We start from the raw sequence: 19,534 nt of genomic DNA, 5'->3' as shown, positions 1-19,534 counted from the left end.
AAATAATGGAATGCAATTCAGATGGGAACTGTCATATCTCTACTGTGTCAGTAGAGTTGAAAGGACATAACCAAACAGGGAAAAGCAGCAACAAAAGACAAGTTTTCATCTTCAGTGCTTCTGAGACCCTTGAGGCTCTTCCTGGCAAAGGTGAGTCACTCAGTAGTTTTGTGTTTGAGGGAACAAAAATCTATGCCCTGGAAGTAAGTCCTCCTGTTTGGCAGAGCCTGCTCCTGCTGGGATTTCTCAGCTAAGGAAAGTGTTTTTGCTTCAGGGAGAGGCAGGTGCTCTGCCGGACTGGCATGGTGCTGGGGGCATGGGGAAGTGCACCCTATCCGAAACTTGACCTGACAAGATGCCCTGGGTAGTTAAACAGAAATGCCTTAACGCCTGGTGGTGGGTTTGGAGACTTTTTGGTGTGGAATTGTTGAGTTGTAATATTCATGCAGTAAGTGCACTGAGGCTTGTGACTGATTTGCATTACGATTACCTGGGTTTTCGCCTTTCCTTTTGATAAATAGTACTGATTGCCTGTGGGCTTATCAAATTATGAATTTTTTTGCCCTCCTACGCCTCGCTGATTCTTTTTCCCGCTGCCTTTTTTCAAGCCTGCATGCCGTTCCCAGTTTGGCCGGCGGGCCTTGCTGCAGAGAGAGGGAGGCTGAGCGGCCCGGGCGTGAGGAGGCGAACGGTTCGGGGGTCCGGAAACGGTGAAAAGGGTGTCTCAGGAACTCTTGGATTTGCCCCCCGGTGACGAAACGCACCGGCATTTAACACCTCGTTCCCGTAACCCTTTCCTTGCCGCCCGCTCCGGGAGGCGGAGGAGAGGGAGGAGAGCGGGCGGGGCGGACGCGGCGCCATCCCAGCAGCGCCCGTGCGGTGCGGCGCTGCGGGCGCTGCCCGGCAGGGGGCGCTGTAGCCGCCTGCGCCGCTCCGGCGCTGCACTGCGAGGAGCCCCCGCGTGTCCGCCATATTGGCGCCCGCGCCGCAGCCGCCGCGCGTTGTTCCTCCATCTCCTGCCGGCGCGGCCGCCCGGAGCCGAGCGCGGGAGGGAGGGAAGGAGAGAGGGAAGGGAACGCCGGCGCCGCCGGGCGGGAAGCGGGGCGAGGAGGAGACGGAAACGAGCGGGGCCCGCGTCCCCCCGCGCCCGCCCCCTGCGCCACCCGCCATGGAGAGGAGGCCGGGCGGCCCCTGAGCGAGGAGCGCACGCACGCACGGACCGAGACTTGCCCCCGCCCGGCCCGGCCCGGCCCGGCCCGGCCCGGCCGCCATCAGCGGAGAGAAGCCGCCCGGCTCCCGCCTCCGCCGCGACATGGAGGCTGTGAAAGCCTTTAACAGCGAGGTGTGTAACCCCCTGCCGGCGGCCTCCCCTCCTCGGGGCCAGGGAGCGGGCGGGGCTCCGGGGCCTGGCGCCTTCCCTGCCCCCTCTTCGCAGTGGGGAAGCTGCGGGGTCTGGTGGAGCTCCGGGGGGCCCAGGGGTGCGGGAGCGCTCCCGCAGGCCGGCCCGGGGCTCCCCCCCGCGTCGGGCGGGAAAGGGCCGTTGTCGCCGTCCCTGGGAAGCGGGAGGGTGGAGAAGGTAATGGAGACATCCCCCTCCCCCCAGCTTCTTCCGCCGTGAAGCTGGGGGCGGCTGAAGGGGAAGAATAGATCTGGCGGCGGGCTGGAGGAAGAGGAGGACGCGTGAGGAGACCGAGGAAGAGGAGGAGAAGGAGGTCTCTTCCCTGCGCCTGGCCTGCGCTGGGGCGGGTGATGCCCGGCCAGCTTCACCCAGCGGCCGAGGAGGCTGCGCTGGGCGGCAGGGGGGGGTCCAGGCTCGCCGGGCACGGGGACTGTGCCCTTCCACGCCTTCCCTCGTCTCTCCTGCCACCCTCTTCCTCCTCGCATGTGTGTCCGAACCTCGCCAGCACGCACTTTTAACACCTCGTGCAGCTAAGCTTTAAATCTGGGAAAAGGAATACAAAGGCATTGAAGGTTCGTCTCCGTGTATAAGAGTCGTATATTCGCAGTGGTCAGGATGGAAGCAGACATTCCCTACATGCTGCACAGAGCTCAGATCTTGCATGAAGCTCTGTGCAGAGAGCAGGCTGTGGAACCCAAGAACACATACATACATACAGACATACATACATATATACATACATATAGGCTGAGGTGTTCATATTGCACCTGGCTTCTCCTTTGTGCTGAGAGCCAATGTTTATTTTATTGCAAGATGGTTGTTGTGGCAACTCTGCTTTGTTTCTGTCATTATGAAAGTATCATTTGTATTTTGAAGTTAATGTACGAGCAAGAAAAACAAATACGTATTTTTCTTGCCAAGTCCTAGGTTTTACAAAGTAGTTTTTAGCTTATGTTGACCTTAGATAGTATCATCATTCGTTACAATGTATACTTCTAGAGACTGCTCACATACTGAAGCTCCCAGTCGCTCTCTCGCTAGTCCCAGCAGGGATGTAGTACAGTTTTAACAGTTTTAAGTAATGCTGTTTAATTTGACCTGTGGTGGAACAATGTGGCAACCATGTTGTTGTTTCTACAAGCACAGTAAGATGGATTTCTAAAATGAGCAGGTACTCTCCAGTAACACTTGTACAGCTCTAACGTAGATGCACAGTTCTAGATGTTGCACTTTATGCAATTTTAATTCTTAAGTAGAATAATAAGCACATTGTGGCCACTAGAAGAAAATAAACACTATAAAATTTTATTCCTATGTTTTTAGTTGATTGGCACATGTGCTATATTGTTATGCAGGGAAAAAGAAGAATCTGGTCACAAAAACAGAAGAACATAAGTTGTTCAGAACATTTTCCTGCTATATACCTATCAGTAGGAGCAGAAGTCTTCCTCTTCATGTTGAAAAACAGCTTCTGACTGACCTGCTGAGCACTTGGGTATAAGTACTGTAAAAATAAGTCTGAGACTTAAGGTGGCAGCTGTGCTGAAGAGGAGAGCTTTAGATTATGCCTTAGATTTTCTAAATGCTTAAAAATGGTAGACGGTAGGTTGTTGGAAAAGAAAATGCAGATCTGACAGTGTCATTTTAACCAACTTATCTGCTATGGTATAAATAGACAGTATGTCTGATTTGACCTCTGTATTTGAATGCTGGGCTGCAATGATGGGAAGGTTTTGAAGATGCCATGACTAAACAAACCCTGATCCTGGAAGTAAATGGTACCAGACTTGCTACAGTTAAAGAATCCCATGTGTCATTGCTAGCCACTCTTAACACCTCTGTACCCAGTGCAGAACTGAACTTTAATTTAACATTCTGTCATTTTCTCTGGTTGAATTTGCCCATACACACTTTGCAATTTAGAACTGCGAAATGATCACTAAATATTTGAATTAGCTAAAGTGTATGAGTCTATTTATTGCTGTTCTTAAATAGTTTTGATGAATTTACAAAATATTGGTCGTAAATATTACTTGTAAAATCCTGTTCTTTGTTTATATTGTGTTTTAAGGTCGTGTTAAACTCCAGAACTGACCTCTGAGTCCTGTTTTGGAGTTTTTTGGCTTAAAATAGGTGTAAATTAAATTTAGCAGCAGATGGGACAGAATAAATTGTATAAAAACTTTTACCATACTTTTTCTAATGCAGTTTGCATTCAGTTAATGATTTTACAACAGTTTATGTAACTTACTGGTGAAAACCAGATGACACTTTAGAAGGAGCATTTTAATACATTTAAACACTCAAGTTTGCAGGTTGATTTTTTTTTTGTTTGGTTTTTTTAAAGGAAGGAGTTGTGTTTGGATTCTGCAGTGAAGCTAAAATAAAGGCAGCTATCCATCTAGGGAGTACAGCTAACTCCAGAATTGTATGTGAGCTGAGCAATATTTGTACTGTGACTATCCTATATGGCAGTCAGGATTGAAGTGATTAAAATGGGCTTGTCATTAATTTGATTAGAAAGAAGAATTTCAAGTTTATTTGAACAGTAACTACTGGAAATAATGGTGGCTATTGCGGAAAGCTGTTCAATGTCTGGTAGTGCTGTCTGTGCTGTACCTAGTTGTACATATAAAATTAGCCCTAACATTTCAAGTCTTGGGAAAGGTAAATTTAAAGCTGAGAAATAGTCAAGCTCCTAAATAAAACATGCTCAGTATTGTTTTCATGTAATGGTTGGCATTTTACTATTTGATTAAAACTACTTGGCAACTGGAAATTGGAATAATATATGACTGACTTAGTGTAGTGTTGAGGTAATTGGCAATGTTTTGTACCATGGAGTTTATCATTTGCTACAGTTGGCACCACGAAGGCTTACCACTGCAGAGCCATTTTCCTCCAGGCCTCAGTTTAGGCCTGGGGATTTTTCAGAAAAGCACAAAATCATATTCAAGAACAGGTCCTGACAGAAGAAAATGAGTCAAGTACTTAAAATTCTCTATATGTTCTATAAAATGTATTTTGTTAAAGAGGAATTGAAATGGACTAGAGGAAAGCATGTGTATTGTCACAGTTAAAGTGCTTAGATGACAGTGATTTAATTGCGGATGTATATAATTAAAATTCAGTATTTATTACATTTGTTCAGTGTTAAAGTCCTGCTGTCATCATCAACTCTAGCTGGCCATTGTCACATTGCTTTTAGGTACTGGTCTTTGATTTTGAGTGCTATACTCCACAGAGTTTTCTTCCAATACTTGTCCTTTTTGCAGTGGCAAGCCAAATTATTTTTCACTTTGTAATATGAAGACTGTGGAAAAAGAAGAGCAATGGATGTTTTAATTCTGAAACACATTTAATTATTTTGAAATTTATTTCTATGTTAACATGTAGAATAAATATAAATAGTTTTACAGTCAAATAGTCACAGGATTGTAATTTATTTTAGGGGGAATGGAGGTCACAAATTCATTTTTAAGTACAACACAAACCGAATATTTGAAGTTGTGCTTTGTTTAGCCATACTAACTGCATCTGTAAGAATTAAATAATAGGAATCTTGAAAAGACAGAGCAAATTCAACTTAGATATTTATATCTTTGAAAATTGCAATAGTAGTTCACTGATCTGGTTCAATTAAACATAGCATTTCTAATAATTTAAAGTTTGTCAATATCTTTACTCACATGCAGGCACACATCTCATCATGCATGAGCTTCATCAAGTCTTGCTCTTCATGGTGTTTACTGATGTTTTTGGTTTTGCATTCTCTTTAAAAAAAAGGCAAAAATAGCTCCTGCATAAGCTATGCATGCTTTGGTCAAATCATTGAATATTGTTTTCATTTTGAGTAGCTGAGACTGGTACTTGCGTCCTTGATTTACAGCCATTTAGAAGGTTAGTAGTGGTAAAACCTACTCAGGAGAGTTAGATAGCATATCTAGATTTGGAATTTACATTGTTGAATCCAGTGCACAATAGTTGTTATCATCCAGCGCCACAAATTTCAGCTGTATTTTTATTTGTCAGGGAATGCAGTATATTATGGCCTTGGAGAGGCAATTGAGAAAAGGACAATTATGTATTTTTTAAAAGGGTAACATAGAATAAGGCAGAGTTGGTCCCTTGAAACTCAGGAACAAGAAAGTCATGTGTCTTCTGATTCCTTTCACAAATGCCTTGTTCACTTGTATGAAAAGCTCAGATTCTCTTGTCTGTACAGTTGGGTGCTGATACTTTCATACAAGGGAATTGAATAGAAAACTTAAGTGTCATCATGGAGACTTGGAATATCTGCCATCCTAAAGTGAGATGCACATAAAGTGCTGTAAGGTTAAGGTAGTGATTACGATTTGTTTAAAGAGTGGTGTGGGTTGCTGTGCCTTTTCTAGGGTGTGAGAGTCATAATTAAAACTTCTGCAGCATTGCTAGGTTGGTGTTGAGCCGTTATTGACAATTAAAATGGTTCTCTTTGCGTAGTTCATCATAAAATACACTGAGCTTTTGGTGTGCATTATGCTTTTGAGAGTCAAGTAAGATGATGCATAAAGTGGCTATTGCTGCTCTTGGGTTCACTTGTCATTCTGAAATTGATCAGTGGTGGAGACGTGGCAGACACTGATCATTTACTGGTAATGTTTTGTCTCTGTACTTCATTTGCGCTTCATTTTATGTTGTCTACCTTTATCATGACAATTCTTTGGAAGGTGTATTTTGAGAGTCAGTGAGGGACAGTTCAGTGGTCTACAATTTCAGAAATGTGACCCTTGGAAATGACCCACATTTTAAATACTGAACATTGGAGTATGGGTGCATAAAAGTACAGAAGGCTAAACTAAATATTCTATTTCAGACTACCTTATTTAAATGGCATATTCTAAGTCAACGAGGCGGGTTTTTCATGAAAGAATGCCAGTTGATGCTAAAAAGTGCTAAATGGTATGCCTCATGGAGATGCTAAATAGAGATTGATGCTGAATAGCTGGGGAAAGTGGGGAAAAAAGGGATTCTCTATAAAATGAGCAGCCAGGGCTTTGATTAGTAAAAGTAGATACTAGCAGTTATATTGAGTAACAGTGAGAAGACACATAAGCTACTACCTGTCAAGATATTTTTCTTGGATTCTGCTGCATGTTTCATGTTGGCTGAAGCACCTGAAACATCTGCAGAGTTTTTTTCCTAGCTGCTGTGACAATGGCACAACCTCTATCTGTTTTGTCTGTCACTATATTTTAGAGTACTACCTTCTTTCATATCCTCTGCTGTTTGAAGGACTCTGCAACTGTGATAAGTTTAAAACTTTCTTCTTTTTTGTTTATCTGCTGCCTCATTTATAGTCAGATACTTGTAAATTTTATTGTAACAAATTGGGATGTGAACTTCTGGTTTACTTTTGTCTTTTGTCAGAAGAAAAAGTGATACGTGCATGCAGACATTCATACATCTGAAAAGTGGTTTCTGTGTTTCATTCTTAACCTCTGGGGTGGATGTGAAAAATGTCTTCCATTTTAGTTGGCTGTATAATCCTGTAGTGTTTCTCAAAAAAAAAAAGCATGGATATTTACACAAATTCCCTTAAGATGCAACAAAATATGTTGCAAACTAACAAGAATTTGTTAGTTTCCTGTTTACTGGTCAGGAGCATTAGGAGCAGTGTCAGTGAAATGTAAGTATTTTACTCTATTGTTTCAAAGAATTGAACTTTGCTGGCTCTCAATGATTTTTTTAAGAGTGTAGGGAAAGAAAGTCCTTTTCTCTTTAAGATACAGTAAATATTAAATTGATGTTCACCTGGTTAAATGTCTCTGTAGTGCTGAATAAATAATTACAGTTTTAATATCACACTTTCAAAGACTGATCCGACCTTTGATTTTCATTGGCCACAGAACCTTGTCTTCTGGCCTTGTAAAGACATGCTCATGCAAGTGTGTGTTAAAGGCCCGAAATGTTAGGGTTTGGTTTTATTTTGGTGCATGTCTTGCTCAAGAACCTAATTTCTTTAGTGAAACAGTATAGGACAGACATTGATAGGTTTTCAGTCTTAGATACATAGACTTTTAATTTGTTCTTAAACCGTGATCTAGATCAGATCCTTGTAAGCCTCGAGCAGTTGTGTAGATCTCCAGATTCTGCAAACTCTTTGGAGTTGTAACTGGATAGTTACAAGTACTGATCCTACTTGCTACTCATTTAGAGAGCAGTGAGCCATTTTGCAGTTTAAAACAAATGCCCTTCTGAACTCTTATAGCTTCAGATCCTTTGATTGTCACCTGCTTACCAAGATTATACCTGGGGCTACAGTCTTTGACAGAGTACTTAAAATTATCTTAACAAGTCTTGTTTGAATATGCCACTATTTGAGCTGTGCCCCATCCTTGGAAGTGTTACAGGCTAAGTTGAATGGGACTTAAAGCAACTTGGGCTAGTGGAAAGTGTCCCTGCCCATAGCAGGGAGGTTGGAACTGGATGACCTTTAAATTCTCTTCCAACCCAAACCATTCTATGACCACCAGTGTGTTTTCCTATGGCAGTTGTAGCAGTGGAGTCTGGTAATCCAGATGGCTTTCTTACAGGAAAAAAGCCATGCAGAACAAAACTTTTTGGTAAGGCAGGTTAAAAAATACTTTAAGGTACTTAAGTTACTCCCATAAGAATGTTTTTTCACTTAGGAAGAGGTCTTCTATTTTCTTGTCTGTAAAATTAATTCATCATTTTACCTCTGGACAGCCACCAAAAAAATTCATCCCTAGTGGCTCCTTCAGCCTTGGTTATAGCCCACATTCATGGCCTCAACAGGCACTGGTGTAATTCCATTGTGAGGCCCAGGACAGAGGTGCATAACTGGCTGTTCATATGCGTAGCCAGAGTTCAGTGACCTTGGCTTTGAAAGTTCAAAAACAAGAACAACTTTTGAAAAGTTCCAAACACTATTAGTCCTTGTTCCTGTTTAAAACTTTTTGTAAGTTGTACGTGTATTTCTGTTCTTCCATTTTTTCAATTCTTTGGGGCTACCTTCTGCAGCATTTCTCAGGAGCACTGACACAGCAGTGGTTGGGTAGGTAATTTTATTAACCTTATTCAGGAGCTGCTTCATCACTTTAGGGTACATGTTCTTTGAGGCAAAAACACAATGTCCAGTTACTGCTGTACTAGTACTTATTTTACCTGTTCTTGCCATATGTACTGATCAAAAGGAGACATTTTTATAAGTAGAATTTAAAATGTTCACATTTGGAGGAAGTAAGAAGAAATGAGTGCATTGTCACTGTGACCCTCTCTCTATCAGATTTACCCCTACTAGAAATGCATATTTCTTGTAATAGCCTGCTGTTTCTGCTGTTTTGGGAAGTGAGCTGGCATTTGTACAAAGGTGATTACTATGGATATACAACAACTTATTTTACTTCCACTTCTTTTTGCCAGAGTTTGCCTACATAACTTAGCTGGTTTTACTGGGTACAGTCTTTGATTGTATGAGGTTGTTATTTTCTCCTGTCTCTGGTTATATGAGTGGGTGGCTGATGCTTTGACATTCAGAAATATAATGCATGTGTTTAGTTTACTAAACTACATGTGTGGAAAATGAGGCTTAGCACCTTTGTTAATGTGTCTGCTGTTGATAGTTTTGAGGGTTGGCAGAGAGTGTTCTGGTTCCCATTTAAAATGAAGGCACAAAAGAAGATGTGCCCCAAAGAAGGGTGGCAGAGCTAAGATCCAGGAGCAAGGAATGGTGGTTTGAGTGGATGGTGGCTGAACAGTAAAAGAGTGAAGGGTAGCAACAGCTGAGAGGTTGAAGCCACCTATTTTGTAGCCTTGAGCTTCTTTATTATAAGATACTGTTTATAACATTAGTTTTGAAAGATTGAAGTAAGTAGTGCTTTATAAAAAATTATAAAACAGCTGAACAAGGTGCACTGCCTTTATGCAAGGAGGTGAATAGCTGTCTTATGTATTTGAATTGAAATTTATTATTGAAATAGCATGCATTTTTGGGAAAGGTAATTTAGAAAATCCATCATCTTGAGTGGTTCAGTCTAGAGCTCATTGTTTCCAAATAATTAGTTTAGAGTTGAGTGGTAAAGGTTTCCATATTTTTTTTTTGTTCTCCATCTTCAGTATTTATTAGTTACTTTCAAAAACCTAAGTAGAATTAATTATGTGCATTTTTTGCTTTCCACCCCTATTATTCTATAGTTTGTTTTTTCTGTAAAGTGCAAAATACTGTAAATTGCTCTCACTATAAAACTCTTGGTTTAAAAATGTTGGCCTTGTAGCAGGACTTTATGGAGCTCTCAGTGCATAATTTAGAAATCAGTATGATAGATAAAAATACAATTCTAACATTTTCTAGTGATGTGATTGCAGTTTTAAATAGAGAAATAATCATACTTATAAATGTTTTTGGCTTTTTCATAGGGTAAGAGCTTAGAATATATTAACCAGATTGTTGGAAATCAGTGGAAAGACCTGATCAAATCAAATCAAATCAGAGTCTTTCAGAATACCAAATCTCCCATATGTATTAAAAAACAAAGCTGGTTCATATGAAAATTAATAGCTTCAGATAACATGTTGATCTTCATGACTTGTTAACAGATGTGTAGTAGTAACCACTTGCTTCTTAATTTTCACAAGAGTGAAGTGGAGCACTTAAGCACTTAACAGCAAATTAAGACCATTTATATGACAAGTATATTGGTTGGAGAAATCCAATCCAGTACAAACTGGATTACATTTTAAAAAAAATTTTGAATCATTAACTTTCATTGTGAATGCAGGGGTTTTAAACTACATCCAAGGAGATATTTTGAAATGAACACAAGACAGTTTTTGTCATGAGTTCTAAAAACAGTTGGCAGAGAAAATGTGTGAGTCTGATTTTCAAAATGTTCAAGATCTGTTCCTATATTTCATATCTCAGAATTGTAGAGGTATGATTGTAGTTAGGTTTCTCTGAGGCTTTTAACTCTGCGTTATGCCATACTTTACCAAACTAGTGCATTGGAACAAGGACAGAGGGTACTTCTCCAGTGTGAGCAGCCCCCAGGTTCGCATCTGGAAATCTGTGAAGACTGACATTGTGACAGAAGCTGATCCATTTTCCTCTTGATCTAGAATTAGCTATATAATAATGATAAAATGTTAGTGATGGAAATTAGCCATATGGCAGGAAAGATGAGAAAATTGCTTGAAGTGAAATGCTTCTATTATTTTCCTTGTTTTCTTGTGTGATACTCTTACCTGGATTTTTTGTCAATACTTCCTTTCTGTGATTGGGAGTTCAGGCATTGGTGAAGTGCTCACTCTCACCTACCTGTTTCATTTGGTCCATTTTGGTCTTTCTAAACTTTTTGTTCCCATGCTGCAAACACCCCAAGTTACTCTGAAGAGAAAAAGGGGAATTGTATTTGATGACTTAAAAATGGCTAAGGGCAAGTGGAGCATGTTCTAGAGACTATCTGAAGTAAGCATCTGTTTTGCAGTTGTGTGGAGTTCAGGAAAGTGGAGCCAAATCCAGGTAGTTTCTTTACATTCCGGTTTTATGTTCATATTTGTACAAAGTAGACTGTACTAAGAGTACTTGAAGCTTTCTTTGAAATAATGGTGAGGGTTTAAAGAAAATTGTAAATGGGCTGGTGGGTCAGATATGTAAAAGCTAAAATGGAATTTTGTTATTCCATCTCAAATTGTTTGGGTTCAGTAAACTTCAAAGTCATAATTGTGTTTCCTTAAGACAAAAGAAGTAGGAGAAGCACTACACGAGTGCAGTGGTGGTAACACCTGACTTCATGTGATGGTATCTGATGGGCTGAGGGACTGCTGTATTACCTTTGCATCCTACTTCACTTATTTGTCTGTGTAGTAGTTGGCGTGAATATTTAAATGCCCTCTTTAAACATAAAGTGATGTATAATGCAGCTGATGTGTAGGGAGAGGCTGAGTTTTTGCTGTGAGTGTTATTGGTTGCTTTAAAAATTTTTTTAAGGAACATGCACTTAGATATCAAGAAAATGCAGTACTATTTTTATGTTTCCTAATTAAAACCATGTGTCATGCACTTTGTTTATGAAAACAGTTGTATTAAGGGAGCTGCTGTTGTCCTGGAACCCACTTGTTCTGTACTTTTTTAATGTTGAATTTTGGCAACTCATCTTGGTTGATAACTGAAACAATAGAATTTTTTTTTTCTTCCAAACTTAAATACTGTATGCTGAAAGGAGTATCTGCCATTGTGGTCATCCTGCATGCACATCTATGGTATATATTTTAACATTTATATTCAGCACTGAGGGTAACAAAGTGCTGACAGGTTTTAAATCACAGTTCTCACAGGTGGGTCCTACTCAGCATCGAGTTAAAATCCTACTCACTGAGAGATCAGGGCATGCACTTTGAGTAGCTTTTCAAAAAAATTTATTTTCAGGAAAGTGTATAAAATGTAACCTAATAGAAATTTGTTGATAAGTGTCTTTTTTTTTTAAGCAATAAATGACAATACTCTTTTCTTGTTCTCTACCGTGTGTTGATATTAATATTTAGTAAGCAATTCAGTGACTATTTCTATATTTCCAATTGGATTTGATTTATTTTAATGGTATTGAAATATGAAATAAATTAACCTGATTTATTAAGATAGTATGTATTTGGCTTGACTTCTAAGTATTTATTTTGGGTTTTCTGCATTGAAATTGCAGATACTTGTTAATATATATGATGTCTGGTTAGTGTCATGTCATTACTTGATGTCTTTTTAATGTTGTATCCTGGTAGCAGGCAGAGAAAAGTTTAAAAATATTTCTGTAGAGGGATTTGTAACTGATATCCCTCACACTGGTCATTATCTCATACCTAAGAGATGGGCTGAGTCCTGGTGTATCAGCATCAAAATGTTTATTCCCTTAGCTGCTGTATCAGTGTTACAGAGATTTGTCTCTGAATATCTGTTCCTTTGTATCTCATGAGACTAGAGTTATTCACATCTTTCAAGCCTTTTAAAATTATATGGCAGAATTATATGAAAAAATATTTCCTAGCTGCTCTTCTTGTCTTTATAGGATGTGGCAGAGGTATAAAAAAAGGGAAATATTATTTATGAAGCTTTTTAAATTTTAATAAAGTTAGTACTGCTTTCTCTTTTTTATTCAAAATTTTGGTACAGGAACAGCTGTCTGGCTCTTTTGCCTATTGAATAAGAGCACTGAAAGATGTTGGAATTAAGTGCTGGGCTTTGTAGAAGTGCAGTGTGCTATTGCTTCCACAGATGTGTGTAGTAACTTGCTGTGTAAGCAACTGCCCATCCTCAGGGGATGTAAGCTCATGTGCATGATGTCTGGTCTTCACTTGAGAAGCTTTAAGCTGTAGCTTAGCAGCCTGTAGTACTGCCTTGTAAACTACAGCTGTGTGCAGTGGAGTTTGCTTTTTATGGGTATTTACAGTAGATTTCACTTTAAGTACTTCTTTAATTATGATTGTAATGATAAAAATATTGTTTGCGATGGTGAATGATGAAAATTTGAAATATACTGATAAATTCCCTGACTTTCAGTAGAGCTTCTCTTGAAGACTACTTTTCTTAACAGAATTAAAGAGAAAAATATAGAGCAGAAATTCACTGCTTTATTTATAGCATCAACCTGATCTTCTGCATTTTCCCCTAATCCCAACATGTACTGTATATAGCTCATTAGATCTTAGAGCAAGCCTGTATTTTTTTTCCCAAAATTTGGAAAGAGGACTTGGTTTATTTAAAATAATATTGGGGAAAATGAGTATTAACAATGCTGTTGACCTTTATGTACACTAGAATATTGCCTTGGATGTAGTGTCTTAGCTCTCTCCATCATTACTTTTTGCTGTACAAATAATTGTACTGTTTTATCAGATAGAGGAAAATACAGAATTGTGAATATAATTAACTGGCTTTAATTGCTGGCCCGGTCCTGATACATAGATGTGCATTTCTGTAGGAAAGAGATAGTCTTAGAAACCACTTTTAGCACTATTACTTTGATCATATTAAGAATTCTAATGCTATCTGTGTAATAAGCTGTTATGTGCTTTACATGGACATTTGGCTGTCATCTGATTCTTACTTTGCAAGAACATGACCCTAGGAATTGCTTTCATTGAGACAGATTAGGATTTGTAGCATGTATATCTTTGCCTACTCACTTTGTCCCTGAGGTGCCATTCAGACTGAGGTCTTCCCTGTAAGGTTTTCCTGTGATTTATATTCAGCATTTAATTAAACATGCATATTTCTATCAAAGATTTATTGATTGTCCCCCACCTAATTATGAAAATGCCAGTGTGTGTAGGACATGGTTGGATGGAATCATCATACAGGAAACCAGTGAAATAACTTCTCCCCACAAATACACTGTAAATTTTATCTGGTGTTTTCTTTAGCTTAAATGGGTTGAGAAGATTAATGTTCATTTGTATTTTGTAGTTTCCTGTATTGTTGGCAGTGTGTTTGGAGCTGAGTGTGTTCAGTCATCTGGAATGCTTGAGGCAGGCAGAATAGTCTTGTCCACAGGTTCCTAGTGGATAAAGTATAAAGTGATAGTTCATTAAATGTTCATTGACATTGAAATCAAATGTATGCTACTGTCAAGTGTGCTGTCTTGAAAAAAACACTGGCATTTTTTACAGCAACTCAAAAGTATTCTCTTAACTTTGGCTATGCTTTTTCTCCCAGAGGAAAATAAAATTAATCCCAGAAGATCATACAGGAATCATGCATTAATGCTCTTTCTAACTTAATTATTTAACACTTGTTTTTTCAAAACCTGAGCTAACAGTTTGAAAATGGTTTACCTTGCCAGTCAGACTCCTTGTGACTTGTCACTGATTGTGTAACTCTTGCCTCATCGCCTCATCCCCTCTTGTTCCCCCCCTCCCCATTCTGTAGAATTTTAGTCTTTGTTCCTTCCTTGGCCTTGTGTGATGATGCCATCTGCCATCTACATTTAGACGGGAAATGTTTCATTTTAATTTTCTGAGTAATGTGCTATAGTTCAAGAACGGACAGTACAAAACAAAGCTTTGTATAAATTTTAATGTATATTTGCAGTTTTGTTGTTGGTTTTTTTTTTTCTTAATCAGGGGTTAACCTTTCAGTGTATTTTAAGTCACTCCACCTTGACTGAAGCAGCAATCTCCCACATGTGTTCGTGTTGTGGTGACTGCTTAGGAGAGTCTTCGTGTCAGAGTGACTCGTGGGTGAATACATAGGTCACTGGAGCAGTGCTCTTTTCTGGGCAAATATCAGAAGAGTGTTTCTTCTCTCTAGATGCTAGGATAGGTGGGAGATAAATTTTGGGTTGATTGAGATCAGCATATTCTCTTTTCTGCTGTAAAATCAATTACTAAATGAATAGGAAAAATAAATTGGTAGCGTGCTTTATAAATTAGGTTTTATTATTTGTGTATATCATCAACAGGTGATAAATGTTCAGTGTTTGGAGAGAAATTCTCAATGCATATTTTAAAAAGAGACTCCACACACTGTGATGCTTTCCACAGCAATGCCTCAGATTTCAACAGTAAATGTCTGTACTTACAGGGTTTTCATATAAGAAATGGTGCAAATACTTTCACTCTGCAAATCTATAACATGAAACTTAGGAAGATAACTAGAAAAAACTGTTTTAGTTGGTATTCAAATATCTTTTAGTAGTAATCAGACATTTAAAGATACTGATCAGTTTTTGCCTTTGAGCAAATGTTTCATATGGGTTGATGTATATCCAGAAAAGCAGTAAGTGGCTAGTAAATGGAAGATTTTTTTTCATAATCATATGGTAGTTCAGCTCTAAAGTGTTATTTTTTAAGTTTACATATGGGTTTCTGTCTGCTCCCTTTCTTTGTTCTTCCAGCTTGTAAATGTGAACTAGTCTGTTTCAAAATGTCTGAAACTTATGGTTTTACCTGGCACTTGAAGATTACAATGTTTCACTTTCAACCCTCTGAAATGAATTGTATTTCTACTGTGAAAAAAATGCAGCTGCTTGATGTGATAAGGCTCGAACTTCATTTGAATAAGACCTTTTAAATGGAGAGCTACATCTTATACTATCATACAGATAGCTGACTGTAATTTATACAGTTATTTAAAAGAGCGGGTGGGTTTCATTATGGTATCAGGGCACAGACTTATAGCAAGCTCACGGTGACAGTTTGGGTTCTGAGTCAATTCCCTCTGAGGCATGCCAGAGCTGCCCTTACAGGCTAAGGACAACCACACTGGGCAGCTTGGAACCACATCCACCAACTGTGCTCTTGCTTACTCCCTGCTCATCTCATGTGGTGTGCTCCTTGGGTGAGGAAGATCCTTCCCAGTTGATCTTCAGTGCTGAGGTTGTATTGACATATGCCTCTCCTTAGTGATCCTGTTCACCAGCTGAAGAACCTTTGTTCTTCACTTGAAAGCTTCTCCACAGTTTTAGTTATCCCTGATGATTTCATGCCAGCTTTGGAGATTGTACAGTTGAGAGTGCCCTGTAGGTTATTACTGTTGCCTAAATAATGTAGATCCAAATGTCCATTTACTGCATTTACTACTGAGATTTTTCTGGTTTACTCTTGAGTTGATATCTTCAATGCCATCTCTCATGGATCAGCAGATCTCTTTGCTGAGTGGCAATAGCTAGCTTCAAAGCCAGTGTCCACTACTTCCTGTGTACTTACTACTTGGTAGTGTCACCAATGTTCCTCTCCAACTTTTGACAGCCTGACTTTGTCCTAACCAGAATATAGGTGACAGCAGGCAAAAGTGGGTTCTATTGGGACTTCCCTTTACTGTGCACCAATTGACTGTTCATTCAGATTGTTTGCTGGCTGTATTTAAGGAGTAATTGTTCGGGTTATTTGTCATGCAAGGGCCTGTTTAGGATAGCTTAGTTTCTTGGGAGCCTTTTGTGAGAGATCTTTGGTAAATGTGTTTTGGTGGTCCAGTTGGTTTTATATCAGTGATTTCTCACTGTGCTCCTGGAATCTTTTAGAGAAGAAGAATATACTGAGATGTTGCCTTTCCTTACAACAGCTGCATGGTATTATCTGTGTCCCCACTAATACATTTATTTGAAGTAATTTATGCAATTTTTTGGTACAAACATTTAACCTAACTGATCCATTGTTTCCTAATTCTCCCCTTGAACCCCTGTCAGAAATTTGTGTTGCTTTTCCTGTCTTTCAGAGCTATAAGTTTGAGGCTGTTTTAAATGAGAATTCATGAATCATAGCTACCAAGTCTTGCATTCTGGAGTTCTGTTCTAATACTTTGTTATTTTTCACATTATGAGCTTGTTATTTACCTTATTGTAAACACACTTCAGGAGGATTCTGGTGTGCGATCAGTTTTTCCTTAGTGTGTACATTAAAAAAAAAAAAGGGGCGTGGGGGTGTGTGTGTGTGTGTGTGTGTCTTTTTCTGTAGGACTTTATCTCCTATGAGTCCTCCTGTAAGTGCTGATTGTCCAGGACAAGCACTTTAGTAGATTTGCAATTCCTTCCCTCTTCTGAAAAGCACTGATTTTCATGCTTTCTCCTGTTTGTTTCTCAAACTTGATTGCACTATCTTTTGCACATACATTGCCAGCCAGAGTTTATGGTCACTTCCACTCCTCCCCATCCCTTTGAATATTACTACTGATTTTCTCAAGTGTATAATTTTATTTCAGAGAATTTCCTTGGCTTTACTATTTAACCATGTTGCTTTTTTTTTTTTCTTCTGGTTTATTTAAAAACTTCTTTTATGTGAGGGCAAGCAATTGCCTTCTGGAAATGAGCATGAGTGTCTTAGAAAACTAAGACACTGGTCTTAGAGAGCAAACTGGTTTAGTTAAACATCTGTAGGAAAGGGCACACAGGAAAAATTAAGCTAGGATATAACCACAAATTTTTAAAATAATGCATGTGTCTTTTAACTCCTTATTCTTCAAATTTGAAATGTCTTAAAAGAATCATCTATGCTGGATGAAAAACCAAAGTTTTCATTACTAGAGAGGCAACAACCAAGTCTTGCTTCTCTAGTCAGCCTAGAAGTAAGAGAAAATGGATTTGGTGGATAGAGTGTTTGATGGATAAGGAGCTGGCTGGATGTCAGCATCCAGAGATTGTAGTTAATGGCTACAGTATCCAAATGGAGACCACTATGAAGTGATGTCCTGCAGGTGTCCGCACTGGGATTGATATTATTTAATATCTTTTTTGATTACCTAGACAGTGGGATTGAATGCAACCTGGGCAGTAAGGTGCAATTGATAGATTTTTCAGAATGCAGTGTTTTATAGTAAATTAAAAGCTTCTTGAAGACAATTAAGGAAAAATAGTTTTTGAAGAAATTTTATTTCTTTTCTTGGTTTTTTGCATGTACTAAATTTGGGATCTGTGTGTTTTTTAAATGGCTGTTAAAATCTGTAACAGATGTAACCATTGTCCAAAAAGTCTCTCTCTACAGAAGTACTGTTTTACTCTTTTTATTGATTCCTTTCCACCACCACCTTTCCCCCTTGAATTATCAAGTCCTTAATGCTAAATTTGCCTGTTTGCTACCTGGAATAAAGTATTGGGATGTTGGCAGCAACCCAGGTTGTCCTGTTGGCTTTTGGCATATTCCTGATAAGTGGTGCTAAGATACCTGACTGCACACAGCCGATGGTCTCAGAGTGAGTTGTGTGCAACTCTTGCTTGTTTCCCAGCCCTGTGTGGTGGCTTCCTTGATACTTTGAACTGTCCCATTAGGGCCCAGATTATTTCAGAGCTGATGGCCTGGTCAGGTGTGGTGCCTGTGAGCATCTGTGTGAGTCAGTCGTCTTCCCTCCTTAAAGCTGTGTGTCTTGTAGGTAAAGGAGCTCTGGTGCCAATCCCATCTGGGACTGTTTTTAGATTGACAAGGTTGGCTTCTTGAATCTAGGCTGATTTCACATTTGCTCACATACTTGTAAATTGCTTTTACTGATTAGTATTTCGGGCTTGAGAATGCTAAGAAACATGTACAAACAAAAAGTTTCTGGTGGGTCCCCCACAGCACACTCCTGGAAAAGTTGGCAGCCCACAGCTTGGACAGGAGCACTCTTTGCTGGGTTAGGAAATGCATGGATGGTTGAGCCCAGAGAGTGGTGGTGAATGGTGTTGCATCCAGCTGGCGGCCAGTCACCAGTGGTGTCCCTCAGGGGTCTGTGCTGGGGCCAGTTCTGTTCAGTATTTTTATTGATGACATGGATGAGAGAATTGAGTCTTTCATGGTAAATTTGCAGATGGCACTAAGCTGGGAGTGTGTGTCGATCTGTTGGAAGTTAGGAGGGCTCTGCAGAGAGACTTGAAATGGTTGGATGGATGGGCAGAGTTTAACAGGATGAAGTTTAATAAGTCCAGGTGCCGAGTCCTGCATTTTGGCCACAATAACCCCCTGGAGCGTTATAGGCTGGGGATGGTGTGGCTGGACAGTGCCCAGGCGGAAAAGGACCTGGGGGTGCTGGTCCACAGCCAGCTGGACATGAGCCAGCAGTGTGCCCTGGGGGCCAAGAAGGCCAATGGCTCCTGGCCTGTAACAGGAATAGTGTGGCCAGCAGGAGCAGGGAGGACATCCCTGTTCTTGGCACTGGTGAGGCCACACCGTGAGTGCTGTGTCCAGTTCTGGGCCCCTCAGTTTAGGAAGGGCATTGAGACACTTCTTGAACATTTCCAGAGGAGGGCAGCGAAGCTTGTTCTACAAGCCCTATGAGGAACATCTGAGGGAGCTGGGGATGTTTAACCTGGAGAAAAGGAGACTGGGGATGGCCTTATCGCTCTCTACAACTCCCTGAAAAGTGGTGGTAGTCAGCTGGGGGTTAGTCTCTTTCACCAGGCAGCAGCTGACAGAATCAGAGGACATAGTCTTAAGCTGCACCAAGGGTTGGATATTAGGAAAAAATTTTGTATAGAAAGAGCAATAAAGTACTGGAGTTGTCTGCCTAGGGAGGTGGTGGCATCACCATCACTGGATGTGTTTGAAAAAAGGCTGGATATGCTACTTGGTGCCATGGTTTAGTTGAGGTGTTAGGGCACGGGTTGGACTCAATGATCTTGAAGGTCTCTTCCAACCTTGTGATTCTGTGAAAACAGAAGAAACTGATTAGTGACTCGGGTT

The 19,534-nt window shown here is 40.0% G+C and overlaps 1 protein-coding gene across 5 annotated transcripts in view; it reads left to right on the top strand.

Annotated features, from left to right (window-relative positions):
• The first annotated feature begins 933 nt into the window (after positions 1-933).
• Positions 934-19,534, top strand: part of SCAF8 (SR-related CTD associated factor 8) — a 152,332-nt gene continuing 133,731 nt past the window's right edge. For all 5 annotated transcript variants that reach the window (XM_071435027.1, XM_071435017.1, XM_071435036.1 and 2 more), the window contains exon 1: positions 934-1,342. In XM_071435027.1, the coding sequence (XP_071291128.1) occupies positions 1,313-1,342 (30 nt within the window). In that variant the 5' untranslated portion in view covers positions 934-1,312. The remainder of the gene's footprint in view (positions 1,343-19,534) is intronic.

This window comes from Agelaius tricolor, unplaced genomic scaffold (genome assembly GCF_023055355.1).
Source record: "Agelaius tricolor isolate 1412-34295 unplaced genomic scaffold, bAgeTri1.0.p SCAF_1, whole genome shotgun sequence".
NCBI lineage: Eukaryota > Metazoa > Chordata > Aves > Passeriformes > Icteridae > Agelaius > Agelaius tricolor.
The sequence above is the reverse complement of the archived record's forward strand: the minus strand, read 5'-3'. Positions and strand labels throughout refer to the sequence as shown.